This window comes from Bubalus kerabau, chromosome X (genome assembly GCF_029407905.1).
Source record: "Bubalus kerabau isolate K-KA32 ecotype Philippines breed swamp buffalo chromosome X, PCC_UOA_SB_1v2, whole genome shotgun sequence".
In the NCBI taxonomy this organism is placed as follows: Eukaryota; Metazoa; Chordata; class Mammalia; order Artiodactyla; family Bovidae; genus Bubalus; species Bubalus kerabau.
Genome location: NC_073647.1, coordinates 43,817,412 through 43,832,350, shown reverse-complemented (window position 1 = coordinate 43,832,350; position 14,939 = coordinate 43,817,412). Strand labels below are relative to the sequence as shown.

At 46.8% G+C, this 14,939-nt stretch overlaps 1 protein-coding gene across 10 annotated transcripts in view; it reads right to left on the bottom strand.

The window, feature by feature from the left end:
• Positions 1 to 14,736, bottom strand: part of MTM1 (myotubularin 1) — a 95,911-nt gene extending 81,175 nt beyond the window's left edge. For 3 of the 10 annotated variants that reach the window (XM_055563459.1, XM_055563456.1, XM_055563464.1), the window contains exon 1: positions 10,451 to 10,521. Coding sequence is in view for 2 of the 10 variants with exons in the window: in XM_055563455.1 (XP_055419430.1) it covers positions 14,552 to 14,595 (44 nt within the window). In the remaining 8 variants the exon portion in view is untranslated. The other 7 variants (XM_055563455.1, XM_055563453.1, XM_055563463.1 and 4 more) reach the window with 7 other exon arrangements.
• Between the last annotated feature and the right edge of the window lie 203 nt (positions 14,737 to 14,939).

Sequence of the window (14,939 nt, the reverse complement as noted above, 5' to 3'; positions counted from 1 at the left end):
AAAGTATGCTGGAAAATCCCATGGATGGAGGAGCCTGGTGGGCTGCAGTCCATGGGGTCGCTGAGAGTCTGACATGACTGAGCGACTTCACTTTCACTTTTCACTTTCATGCATTGGAGGAAGAAATGGCAACCCACTCCAGTGTTCTTGCCTGGAAAATCCCAGGGACGGGGGAGCCTGGTGGGCTGCCGTCTATGGGGTCGCACAGAGTCAGACATGACTGAAGCGACTTAGCAGCAGCAGCAGCATGCATGCATGATATAAGTCTGCATGATATACATTATCAACATTAAAAATTATATTTGTATCACTGAAAAGTGAAAGTGCTAGCCACTCAGTCATGTCCAACTCTTTGCAACCCCATGGACTGTAGCCCACCAGGCTCCTCTGTCCATGGAATTCTCCAGGCAAGAATACTGGAGTGGGTAGCCATTCCCTTCTCCAGGGCATTTTCCCAATCCAGGGATTGAACCCAGGTCTCCGCACTGCAGACAGATTCTTTTTCATCTGAGCCACCAAGGAAGCCCCATTTGTATCATTAGCAATGAACAAATGAACACTGAAGTATAAAAATATCATCTGCATAAATAAAAATGAAATATTTAGGGATATATTTAACAAAATGTGCACAAGATCCATACACTGAAAACTATAAAGCACTGCTGAGAGAAATTAAAGGCCTAAATACATGGACAAACATATCATGCCCACAGATGGGAAGACTATGTCATCAATATTGATCCATAGATTCAACACAATCTCTATCAATTCCCAATAGGCTCTGTCATAGAACCAACAAGATGATTCTGAAATTTATATTAAAAAGCAAAGGACCAAGAATGGCCAAAATAATCTTGAGGGGTGGGAATTTAAAAAAGAACAAACTTGGAGTACTTCCACTACCCAATTTCCAGACTTGCAATACTTCAGTAATTAAGACTGTGTAGTTCTGGCCTAATATTAGACATAGAGATGAACGGAACAGTCCAGAATTAGATCCATCTTTTGGAGGTCCTAGGAATGGTCAATGGTCTAGTCTTTTACACAAATGATACTGGAACAATTTGACATTCATATGGAAATACGTGAATCTTGACCCTTACTTGAAACAACATACAAAATTAACTTGAAATGAAGCACATAAATATTAGTTTTATACTGTTGCATACAAACTTAGTAGCTGTAAACAACACGTTAATTTTCTCACGGTTTGTATGGGTGGTGGGTCAGAAGTCCAGGCATGTCTTAACTTCATCCTCTGCTCAAAAGTCTCAGAAGGCTGCATACTCAAGGGAAGCAATTACACAGGGTACAAACATGGCGGGGCAGCAATCGGGGGACCACCTTTGGGTCAACCTACCAAAACAGGTCTAAACAAAGAGCTAAAACCGCAAAAGTCTAGAGGGAGACACAGGGGGAAATCTTTGTGAACTTACATTAGCAAAAGTTTTTTAGAGAACACAAAAAGCATAAACCATAAAAGAAAAAACCCAATAACTGGACTTCATCAAAATTAAAAATCTTTGCTCTTTCAAAGGCACAGCTAAGAAAATGGAACAGTAAACCACAGTCCAGGAGAAAATACTTGCAAATTACCTAATCAAGGCCTTGTATCCAAAATACATAAAGAACTAATGGACAATCCGATAAGAAACACGCAAAAGATCTGAGCAGACACTTCATCAAATAAGATATATGAATGGTCAAAAAGCACATGAAGACATACTCACCATCATTAGTCAATAGGAATATGCAAAATAAAACCTCAATGAGCTACTATTACACACCCACTGGAATGGCTGCAATTTAACAGGACAGACGATAACAAATGTTAGTGAAAATGTGACAAGCAGAACTCTCATACTTGACTCTGCCACTGGGATGGGAATGCAAAATGGCACAGACACTTTGGAGAACAGGGTGACAGTTTCCTATAAAGTACAAGAAAGTACCCTAAGCATATGGCCCAGCAATGCCACATTTAAGTGTTTGCACAAGACAAATGAAAACATGAATCCACACAAAGACTTGTAAGCAAATGCTCGTGGCAACTTTACATTCATAATTGACAAAAACCATGAATTAACTCACATGTTCATGAACTAGTGAACAGACATATTGTTAAAGCCATACTATGGAATATACTTGGCAAAAGAAAGTCAAAACTGCTGATACACAATGAATGACAAAACGTGGATGAATATTAAAAGCTTTACACTAAATGAAAGAAGCCAGCCACACAGTGCTATCCATATAAACCCACCCTCAACACGCTTAAAAGAACTACTAGTATTCAGACCACATTCTCTGACCATCATGCAGCTACCTTAGAAATCACTTCTAAAAATTTACCTAGAAAACATATGTGTAAATTAAAACACAAACTTCTAAACAACTCACAGGTGAATGAAATAATCACAATGGAAATCAGAATATATTAGAACTAAATAATAGTAAAAAGACTATGTTTTGAAACATCCAAGCAGCAAAATAAATCCAAAGAAAGAAGAAAGGAGAAAATGTAGAGGAAAGAGATTTCCAGGGTATATTTTAAGTGAAGAAAGCAAGAGGCTGAAGAGTGTATGTAGTATGCTTTTTTGGTATAAGAAAAGGGAGGAAATGCAATGAGTGTGAGTGTGTCTGTGTATATGTATACGCATGCACACCAGCTCAAATTTGCAAAAGAAACATAGAAGAATGAACTAAAAACTAATAACATTGATTACAGTGGCTAGGAGAAACAGCATGCCTGGCAGGAGACATGAGTTAAAGGAAAGCTTTTCAGAATATACCTTGATATAAATTTGACTTTCAGATTATGCAGTTTCATTAAAGTTAATCAGAAAGAAGCTTGAGAATATAATTATGCTCATTCTTTTCTACACAGTGACAAACCTCATACTGCATAACCACAACCGACAAACCTTTGGTAAGACTCATCAAGAAAAAAAGCAGAAGGCACAAGTAAACAAAATGAAGATTTAAGAATGAAAAGACAGACGTAACTACAGACATGGCAGCCAGTAAGTGGTAGTTTGAAACATTTCCACACCAAAGCACCAGGCACGGCTGGCTCTGGGGCAAGTTCTACTAAATATTCAAGGAACAAACAACTCCAATTTTATACAGTTTTCCAGAGACCAGAAAAGGGAATGCTCTCATTCACTTTATAAAGCTAGCAAAAAGGTACTAAACTAGGCAAAGACAGTAAAGCAAAATTAAAGCACAATCTCACTCACAAATACAGATGTAAAAATCCTGAAGAAAACATTACCAAACCAACCCAGCAATAAGAAATAATATCTATGCCAGCCATGCAAACCTGGTTAATGCTACCAAGTTATATGAGAAAATCCTTTAAGATAGACCATCGCATCAACCTGTTTAAAGGGTTGGGGACAAATCATAAAGGCAGAAACGGGGGTTGATAAAACTCAACATCCATTTGCAGCAAACAACCCCTCCCCCCCCGAAAAAAAGGGCACTAGAAATGTGCCTACGCAAACCCTAAAGTCAACAAAACACTTTGTGGTGAAATTCAGAAAACATCGTGCCTTCTCAACTACAGATCCTGGGCCCCACCTCAAACCTATTGAATCAGAATCTCCAGGTTGGCTGCCAGGGAACGTGGAGTTTGGGAACCAGCCTCCAGTGATTCTGGAGCACAGGCTCCTCGGAGTCCCAGCACAGCTGCCAGCATCCTTGTCACCTGCCTGTGAGAGGAAGCCCGTCCCTGTCCCCCAGAGCCAGAATCTGCACTTCAGCCCCAAGGCCGCTGGTTTTCGGCGCTAGAGAAGCTGGGGACAGCTGCTCTGGAGCTGAGTGGCCCGCCAGAATCTCCCAGAAGACTTTTTAAAAATGACGAGGTCTGATCTCTATCACCCCTTGCCACCATCCCCATCAAATAAATCTGAATGTCTGGGTGGGGCCAGGGCATCAGGTCCTTAAGGCTCTCCAGGTGATTCTAATGAGCAGCCAGGGGGACAAACCATGGGGTGGCAGGCCCACAGCAAAAGGGAGCATTCATCTGGGGGCTCCGCTGAGCCAGAGGAGAGGCGTCCCTTGAGTCCTTTGAAGATGTCCCCAAGAAAGAAGCTTGCATTCCTCACCTCTGCCAACCACAACTTCTCAGTATAGCTTACCAAGCTGAGGCCGAGAGAGGAAGTCTTGGTAAAGAAGTGGGGATGTTGTGAGGATCTAAATGAGATCAGAAGAGCACACCAGGCAGAGGGCTCCGCACTGAGTACAGTGACCGTCAATGCAACTTACTACCCAGGCAGCGGAGGCTCCAACTGCTCTTCCGGCCTCGACAGCAAATTTGATGACATCATCAGCAAATCAAGGCCAAAATGTATCTCTCAAAGCTGCGCTGTCCAAAGCTGGAGCCACTGGCAAGCGGAGCTTGAAACATGGCTAGTCCAAACTGAGGCCTGCTGCAGATGTAAAATACATGCTGGATTTCGACAACTTCATGCAAATAAGATGAGGGGTGCATCTCACTGTCATACTGATTACATGTTGAAATAATATTTTGTACATATTGGGCTGAATAACATACATTATAAAATTGACTTCATCTGTCTTTTTTTGATGTGGCTACTAGGAAAACGGATGACACATGTGGCTTGAGTTATTTTTCAAATGAACAGCATGGTCAGTCCCAAAGGATCAGGAAGCAAGCCGAGATGTGAACTGCCACTCAGACCACACTTCTCGAACTGTCATTTACATACAGATCAGCTGGGGGTCTTCTTCACCTGCAGATTCTGGTGGTGCAGGTCTGCGGGGGCCTAAGAGTTTGCACGTCTCCTAAGTTCCCAGGGGCAGGGGCATCAGAACAATTTTATCAACAAGGAAAAACTGTTTTGTGGAGCAGGCCTGATGGGAGGCTCTGGAGAAAGGATCATGTCACTTCAGAGTTGATAATAGCGAAGAAAGGAAATGGCCAGCAGGGTCACACTCAGCCTCAACTTGAAAAAATCAGTTGTTAGGCCTCACAGCAAGGGCTACAGAGAGGTGAGGGCCAGCTCCGACTGCCCTCCATCTGGGACTCCCACTTGCTCCGACAGACCCAGCAGCACTGCCTCGTGCGAGGCAACTCAGGACCGGGAAGCTCAAAATGGAACTCCAACTGGGGGCTCTTCTATCCTTCCTGCCACAGTGGCAAGGACCGCACCCTCCTGGGTGCACTGAAACTAAGTGCAAATCTTTCTTCTTTCTTCTCATGGTGATGCATGGATGGTACTGACCCATCTCGGCCAGGGGCACTGCTGCACAGTAGGGACATTTCCTCTTCCAGTCAAACAGCTGGCTGATTCCAGGCCTGCTGGAATGAACCCTGACAGCTCTGTCCCCACCTAAGTCATCCCAGGGCCACAAGGAACTTGAGGGTCATACAAGGGCATTGCAAGCCCCACCGCCTGATGCTAAGAATCCCCTTTATGACCCACCCCACCCCCTGAAGGTGAAAGCAGGACAGCCCGAGGGTTAGCCCATTGCACCGGGAGAGGCTCTGGGAAGCACACAGTGGCCTCCTTCTCACAAAACGCCCAAGGACAAGACAGCAACATGTAACAGTTACCACAAGCTGAAGAAAGGCATCCTGTGCAGCCAAGGTCTGAAGGCAGGGAACAAGAGCTGAATGAGTTACTTTTATTTTTACTTTCAATTATTACCCTTCAACTTCCCTTACTCCTCCCTACCCGCCCCCAGCGCCTCCCCCCCAACACATCAACGAGCAAAGCAAAAAAACAAACCTAAACTCAAACTGCCAGTGACAACAGTCCCCAAAGAAATGGGTGGGCAAACAACCCATGGGACCTCTCCCCCAACAGGACTCAGAGCTTTCTTATTCATTGGCTAATTGACCATGGAAAGAAAGACTAAGCAGGAGCTCCCTTTCATCTAGTACCAGGATCTTTAGACCAACAACAGAATTTTTTGAAATGAACACACCCCAACAATTCTAAGCTATGCACCCTTGTCCAGTTCAAGTCAAAGAACATTCACTAAACATCTCTTCCGTGCATGGGGCATGTTAGGGTTCTCTTGCCCAGAAAACTGTCTCCAACCTCAGCTTATGGAGTCATCTCAAGATACTGAGAAACATTCAAAGAGCATTCGGCCCCCATCCTGTTGGAAGGGAAGGTGCAGTGGACCTGGAGAGCAATGAGTCCCTGGATTGCTTCCAACCCGTGCCCCAGGAGTGGAGGAACTCGGCAGGGCATCAAGCTGAATTGAGAAGCTGAGGTAAGGTGTTGATTTGAAAAATGAAAGCCTTCCATTCTGAGACAGAAGAGGCAGGCAATATTCCCTGGTGCAGAGATGACCTCACTATTGCCCTGGGATTGTTGGTGACACAGCACTATGATTTTAGGAATCAACAAAATGGAAGCTCACACGGTGTACCAGGCTTCAGGTCCATCTGAGAGACTCAACAAAACACGTGCATGTTTCAGTGCTGACAGAAGTGGGCTTGGGCAAAGAGATCACACCCCCAGCGAGGATGCGCCAAGAACCAGAAGGATGCTGCCCTCTCACACCAGTTCTCCAAATAGCGATGGCTTACATAATACATGGATGCCATAATAATAATGGCCTACAGTCAGCAAAGGATGCTGATGCACACTGGCTCCCCTGAAGAGCTCTGAGATCTTGGTGGTGCAGACTGCCTTAGCTCTATCTTACAAAGATGAGCCAACAGCAGCGAGGAGAAAGGACTTGTCCAGTGTCACAGGGCTAAGAAGGGGCTTTCTACCATCTCCCACAGACACAAGGCTCCTTTACTCTTCCTTGCTCCTTGGGTAGAAATAGAAAGCACGAGTACATGATGCCAATTTTCTAAAGAGATGCCTGCCACATTCTTAAAAAGGATGCCACCCTCCTGGTGGTCCTGTGCATAAATCCACTGTAAACATTTAATATAAAAAACTTTCCTCTGACTACAGGATGACAACTGGATCTCACCTGACTAATGCCAACTTGGTCTCCTGGTCCTCTCTGGCTCTCAAAGCATAGGAATGGAAAGAAAACCTCTCTTATTCTATTCTTGTCTATAGCAACAAACAAAATATGGGCTCAAGTAATTTCTGAGTCCAAATAGTAAACAGAACTTTGGTGGGCAAGAACTGTGTGTGCTGCTGACAATGTCACCTTAAACTTAATGCTGGGGTCAACAATGAAATGCAGAAAAATGTCTAGAAAATCATGCTCATTGGATTTCCAAACATTTCATGAGACATGGCTAATATTTTTCTTCTTTAAAAGAAAGGAGTCCCATGTAGCTCAAGCCAGTAACAGTTAACATTTCTTGAGCGCCTACTACGTGTACGATGCTATTATAAGCATCTCATATACCTTATCCTGCAGGCCTGCCAACAACCCTGGGAGGAAGGGACTACTGTTACTATCTTCATTTTACAGATAAGGGAGCTGAGGCACAGAGGTAAGGAGCTCACTTGAAGTTACAAAGCCAATAGTACAGCCAGGACCCAAATCCTGAGTCAACACCTTAAAGGCGAACAACAGGGGCTGTCCCCTATCTGCCAAAAAGGAATAATGAACCGAGAAACTAGAAAATAAAGAAAGCAGAACTTCAAAGAGGTCAGAAACAGGGAAGGGCAATTACTAGCTAGTAATGAAAACAACCTCTTATTCTTTTATAAAGTTGAAAAAACTTTAGAAATAACGAGAAACTCTGGCCTTTTGAAATCCTTGGCCACCACTTCAGATTGTCACAGAAGCCTTGAAGAGGCTCCGCTTTCTCCTTATTTTGCAGTCCTCAATAAGACCGAGAACCCCATGTTCTTTCAGTGTTTTTTAAAGTAACTACATTTTGTTAATCCTCTCATTTAGGAACAAAGAATATTGGCATATTTTTTGGTAACTTTAATGATTTTTTGGAACCTGTAAAAATGAAAACATTTACTTTGACGCCACTGAACATACAGAAAAGGAAAGAACTGAGAGGGTACTAAGCAGATGAACTTTGTTAAGTTACCATTTTATTGGCACTCTTCTTCTGAGGAAGTTGGGTGCCTCTTGACTCTAGAGCTAATTTCAAAATGAACTAGTTTCTTTACTAAGCACAAGGATTGAGGTCTTCTTCCCAAGGTAGGTTCCCAGTACAAACCAGCATGCAGGAAGAGATAGCTGTGTCAGGTAGCTCCCAACCAGCAGACACTGGCATAGGGTTAACACCCAACCCTTACCTCAGTCAGCAGGGCCTTTCGTAGCAGGAGTGAGGCAGCTACTGAGACAATGAAGGATTAGAAGCTCACTTCCCTGGGTGTTTGAAACCACTTACTATTTGCCTGGGGTGGGGCGGAGGGAATGCAAGTAAAAATGAGGCTGTGACAAACTTACCATCCGAGAGGCAATCGCTGGAGAAATGATGACCTCCCAAAGGATCTCCTGGATTCAGACAGATTTACTTTTGGATATGGTGATTTGCTTTAATGGAGCAGCAGCTGACCATCTAACACTAGCAATGCTAAGTAATACCCAACCCCCTCACAAGCATGCTGGCCTACTAGATGGTCATCTTAGAGTTTCAGAGCTCTGTTCTTCCTCACAGCGCTCATCTCTGTTGGAAAATATATCATTGTTTATTTTTTTATTGTCTGCTTCCCCACACAGCAGCTCTGGAAGGCAGGGACCTTGTCAGTGGCGCTGTCTGTTATCTTCCTAGCACTCAGGACTTTACAGGCACCGCATGGGCATTCTGAGTTTAATGAATGAAACCAATGACAGCTTGATAATCAATACAACTTCTAACTTTAAGGTAAGGAGACCAATGGTTACTGGACTTACTAGACTCTAGTAAGTCATACTAGACTTGACCATGAATGCATGGTCAGCTAAGTCAGTCATCTCAGTCGTGTCCAACTCTGCGACCTCATGGACTCCTCTGTCCATGGAGTTCTCCAGGCAAGAATATTGGAGTGGGTCGCCATGCCCTCTTCCAGGGGATCTTCCTGACACAGGGACTGAACTTGCATCTCATGTCTCCTGTATTGGCAGCGGGTTCTATACCACTAGTGCCACCTGGGAAGCCCCAGACTTGACCATACTAGACTCTAAAAGCCTCCTCGAATGCTCTCCACTTTCAAGTACCTCGAGAAACTGTTACACACTGGCAGGATCTCTGGTTTGAACTTACTCCATGCTGTGGAATCTCTTGACGCTACGCTGGGTTTTGTGAAACAGTCAAAAAGTCATTCAGAGTCAAATCTAGTGAACAAGTGATCATGCCCAATATATATGTTGGGTGAAAAAGAAAATGTGTCTATAAAAGAAGCCTTAAGAGTCTGGTAAACTGGTTTTGAAGGCAATTCAAAAAAATGGTTTGAACTACAGCAAAGTCGCTGGCTCAGTCTCCATAGACTCTAGGGTGGATACTTCACAAAGAACAAAACTGAGCTGTGATAAAAGCCACCCAGGCTAGAGAGATGCTATGATGCCCCCAGAAACCTGACTTGTAATATAAACTTTGCCATTAATTTTGCCACGTTAGTTAACCTCTCTGGGCTTTAGCCTCCCTATCGAGCAAACAAGTGAAGTATACACACTTAAAGGTCCTAGTCAATTCTAATATACCCTGATTCCATTCTTGTGCAGGTCTACTATGTCTGTTTAAAAACCGGTCCCAATCCACTTCGCTTCATACTTTGCATGCCTCTATAAAGCCCGTGATTTAGTTTTTGCAGCAAACTGATTTCATATTTGCTTAGGCAAAAACTAAAATTAGTTTTCACTTCCTGAGCGCAGCAAGACAGTTAAGGGAGGCCACTCGGCAAAGGGCGCTTGCAATCGTGCCTGTATATACTTCCGACTGCGTATCAGGGAACTAACCGTTTGCTCCTCAAATCTCCCGTCAACTGTTGCAAAAGCAGATAAAGCTCCCGTGTGTGACACAGAAACACCAGTCGGGAGCGCCGATCAAGGCTTCGCGGACAGTGCCGGCCGGCGGCCCCTCCGCCGGACCCACGGGGGATGAGGCAGGGAGGCATCCGCCCCGCCCGGAGGGTCAGGGCGAGGACCAGCCGCGGCGCGTCGCGGGGGAGGCAGGGCGGCTGCCCAGCCCGTTTGCCGCCCCGGGACGGGGAAGCAAAGTCCGGGCAGCGGCCGCGACGCCCCCACTCCCCCACCCTCCCGGCCCGCCTGCCCGATTCCTGTCCCGACCTTCGCCCGCTGCCAGCCCGGGACCTTGGGCAGGGAGAACGAGAGAAGCTGGAGGCACCTGCCTGCTGCTCCCCGGCCCCAGCCCTGGCTGGCCGGGACAGCGAAGGCACTCGGGCTAACCGCCCCCCTCCACCCACTCCTGAGGGTGCTTCAAGGCCCCGTGGGACCTGCCGGCCCCAGGAGTCACAACTTCGTCCTCCCTGTCCCACCACCACGGCTTCCCGCAGTACCCGGCTCCGAGCCAGGCCAGCCGCGAGCGCGCACCCACCTCGGGGTCCAGGCGCCACCGCCGTTGCCAGGCTGCTCGGCTCCCGGGCCCTGCTCCGCCCCCTCCAGGCTCCGCCCCCTGCGGCCTCCCCGCCCTTGGCCACCGCCCGCCGCCCTCCTCCGCGAGCCGGTTGGTGGGCGTGCGTCACGTGCCAGGGGCGGGGCCGGCAGAGGGAGCCGGCTAAGCCCGAGGACCCGCCCCTGTTCGCCCAGGAGGCTGCTGGGAAACCCTCTTTGAGGGGCCCGGCGAGTGGAAGCAGCTGGGAGTTGTAGTTCTAAATACAGTACCGGGAATGGGCGGGACCAAGATGCTAGGGGCCACCCTGTTAGAAGAAGTTGGGCTAGACTCCGAGCGGAGGCTGTTGGGTAGTGTAGTCCCAGAATTTTTCTCTGCGTCTCGCTGTTTTTCCCCAGTAAAGGGGAAATTCAGAGAGAAAACTTCTCTAGATAAAACTTCTGCGGGCGTCGCTAAACTGAGCTTTTTGGGGACTCAGGGTTGGCTGTGTGAAGCTGAGATCCTATAAAGGAAAAATATTTCACTGACTGTGGTGTCCTTCATGCCACGCCAGCACCTTTCCAAGAACTCTCTAGAGACATAGTGAAAGGAAACGTTTCAGGACAAAGTTCCCTCTACTTTTTTGAGGTTCAGGACAGGCGATCATTAATTCAGTAAAAAGAAAGGAAAAGAAAAAAAGAAAACTTTAGGAAGAGAATTCAGTGTGTAACAAAAAATAGTAAAAGAGTATTATTATTACTGCAATAGTCCTTGGGTTAAATTATAAGTATACTAAGCAGCTCAGGTAAGTGACGGTAAATAGGATTACTTTAACACCAACTTTTTGCCTCTTTCTTACTACTCCAGCATCAAAAACATGATACCATTGTGTGTGTGTGTGTGTAAATAAGCATATATCATTATATCAATATATACACAGACACACATATTAACCCTATTGAAGAGTCAAGACTTCTCATCTGAATAACAAGGCCCTTAAAACCCTAACCCCACCTACTCATAAGCCACTTCTCCCAGTGTGTCTCTTCCCTCTCCACTCCAACTTCTGGTCTAATCACAGCCAACTTCTTTCTCTTCTCTGAATGCACCGCTGTTCTTTCCTCCCTCCAGCCCCTTCCACTTGTCCTTCCTTTCTCCTGGATTGGCCATACTCCTAGAAAGGCAGCAGAATAGCACTTGCTCCAGGACAGGCACAACTAGAAGCTCCTCCCAGGGCCCTTCTCATAGCACTGATGTTACTATTTGCCTACCAGTCTGCCCCATCAACTCCCCTCCCCCGACTGTGAACTTCTTTGAAGCATGTTCATTTTTGTACCAGATATCAAAGGAAGCTCAGTAAAAGCTTCTTGACTGCATGCATTGCATGCCACACAGGCTCCCTGGCAGGCCACCAAGTAACCAGATTCCCAAATCTGTGAGTCTTGGAGCAGAGGGAGAAGGACCCTGTGGTTGGGTGGAGTGAGGGCAGCAGCTGGGTGGGAGGCCTTGCCTATTGTAAGCACTACATCCTAGGATGAGGCTGAAGCCCTTTGCTCACTGGGGAGGGGGAGGTGGGAAGGAGGGGTCAGGGTACAGAGCAAAGACACTCCTTGTCCTAAGGAGGTGGTGACTGAAGATTTTGCCACCACCTCCAACCTGGGCCCAGCCCTGACCTAGCCTCAGCTGGAGAAGGAGGCAGCCCAATAGAGAAGGACAGTCTCTGGCCTGTGAAATGGAAGTGAGGACTCCTTCCTGCCTTCCCGCCTCATGGCCTTGGTGCAGGATCATGAGGGGAGAGAGGTGAAAGCACTTTGAAAATTGCCAAGTTGGAGCCCTGCAGAGGAGTTCCCACCGTGCCCTTGGTGAGCTGGCAGTATTCTTGACCAAGACCTTCCCTGCCTCAGGTTGGGGTGGCAACTCACAGGCCAAAGTATTGGGATGGCCAAAAAGTTTGTTCGAGTTTTTCTGTACGCTGGTATGGGAAACCCGAATGATTTTTTTTGGTCAATTCAAACATGTGCGTGCGTACACGTGTGTGTGTGTGTGCGTGTGTGTGGGTGTTGGGGGTTCTTCAGGCTTCCTTCTGTTTCACAGGGGCACACACCCCTAATCCAGGGCCCTGTGGAGAGGGAGGGGCAGCCGTAGACTTGACAGAGGCTGTTCCATCGGAACCTTTCTAGGTGGAGCAAAACATCCCACATCCATCCTTACCAAAGGCTGCCTGCTTTTGCTAAGACACAGAGCTGCCTATGCCCTGGGGCTCCATCCTGTTCTCCCAAGTTGGGAGAAGTAAAGCAGGCAGGACCAGGAGGGGCCCACACCCTTGGCCTGACTAGGTGTGCCCCTCCCCACCTCCAGCCTCCTGGGGAGAAGCAGTCCTGAGAGAGGAAATGGCCTGTTTCCTACCTCTCTCCCTCAGCACAGTCATCCCAAGGTCCCTGGTGCTGGTGCTCTGACCCCCTCCAGTCCCCACCCTGCCTCGGCCTAATGCACGCTGGGGACTGTGACCACCTTATTCTGCCAGGCTCCCTATATTGGGCCTGAAGTGGTGGAAGGTGGAGGAAAGGGAAAGACATCCTTATAAAAAAGAAAGCTCAAGATGGAAGTGGTTAGAAATGAATACTTTTCAGTGTAGCTGCAGGGCCCTGGGCTCTGGCAGAGAGTGCCTGGAGTCTGGAAATTTGGATCCCAGTCCCAGAAATTTTATAGACAAGCTGTTAGCCTTGGCAATGTCACCTCACCTCTCTGATTGTTAGCTGCTTCCTCTGAAAAAGGGAGTTGAAGGCCATTTCCCAGGATTGCTGTGTTCTAGTTCATCAAAGACAGAGGGGAAGGTGCTGTACAGTGTTGAGGCAGCAGCATGCCCAAGCTGCCAGGTGGCCGCTGGCAAGAGGCAGGAGAGGGAGGAGGCAGGCCCCTGGGCATCGGCATGAAGGCCCCTGGGCTCATTCTAGCTCTTCCATTTGTTGAGTGTGTGACTTTGGGCAAGTACATCTCTCTAAACCTGGATTTCCTCATCTGTGAAATGGGGATATTAGTGTCTACTTCATAAGCTTATTGAGCAGTATAAACACATGAGTGCCTAGGACTAACTTCTGCTTCTAAAAGAACCACGAGGTCCTTCTGTCTCCTCCTCCCCACACCTAACCTTTATTTAAAAAGTAGCCTCAGGAGAATGGTCCAGGCACTTTGGAAAGGTTTGGCAGTGATTTATAAAGTTAAATGTACGCACAACCAAGCAATATCACTCCTGTATTTATCCAAGACACATGGAATCTTATGTTCCTAAAAAAGACTTGTATTCAAATATTCATAGTAGCCTTTAAAAATAATAGTCCAGAGGTAAACATCTCAGATTCCCATCAACTGATGCATGACTAAACAAAGATAGGTCCACACAATGCAATACTACTCAGCAATAAAAAGGAAGAACCACTGAAACATCAATAGAAATGAATCTCAAAAATGTTATGCTAAGTAGAATAAATAATACACACAATGTTATATAGACCTTCTTCGCAGGTCTAAAAGATGCTGCCTAGCATCTTTGGCGTGATGGTCGTGGGCCATCACTGCCAGCATTGTATGATTCCATATATATTACATTTAGGGAAAGGCAAAACTATACTAACAGAAAGTAGATTTGTAGGGCCAGAGATATGGGAAAGGGATTGACTGTGAAAGGGCAAAGAAGGGAGTCTTGGTGGGTGGGGGGGGGGGGCGGTGGACATGTTTTATGCTTTGACCGAGATGGTGATTACATGATCGTATACAAATGCCCGAAACTCATTAAACTCTAAACATGAACTAGGTGAATTTCATTGTAGAGAAATTGTACTTCAGTAAAGTTGAAGTTTAAGGAGAGGGAGGAAGTAGCCTCAGTTAAGGTTCCTGAGGCTGTCCACAACTGTTCATCTGTTTTTGTTTGGTTGGTTGGCTGGTTGTTTTCAAAAGGCCCAGGGCCTTGAAGGGGAAAGGGTGGTGAAGCTTGCCCTACACATACCAAGGGTGAGCTGTAAGGCAAAAGCTTGGGTGGGGCTAGGGAACAGCCATCACCAGGAGAGGATGATGGCCCAGCTCTGCAGGGGTGGGATGGGGAGTGCTTACCTGGATGGAGGAGGCCGGAGAGCTGAGCCTGGAGAAATAGACATGATGTTCGTGGGCTCAGGGACAGGAAGTTGTCAGTGCTTTCTTTCTTAGCAGTGAGAATTTACCAGTGAGCTGGGATACACACGGAAGGACTCCAGGGCACCGTGGGGTCCACCCGGACCCTGTGTTCATCTGTAGACCAGGGTGCTAGTGATGCTGTCTCCCTTCCAGTTTCCCGCCTAACTCAGTGCTGAGCTGGGGCCTCCTTAGAGAAGCCCCGCTGGTCCGAAGTGTCTATTTTCCCAGGTGCTGGGTGGAGTCTGAGCCAAGGAATGGAATAGGAAAACACTTACACACAGAGAGAAACTCAGACTTTTTTTTTCCCCAGGGCTTTTTGGACACAGGG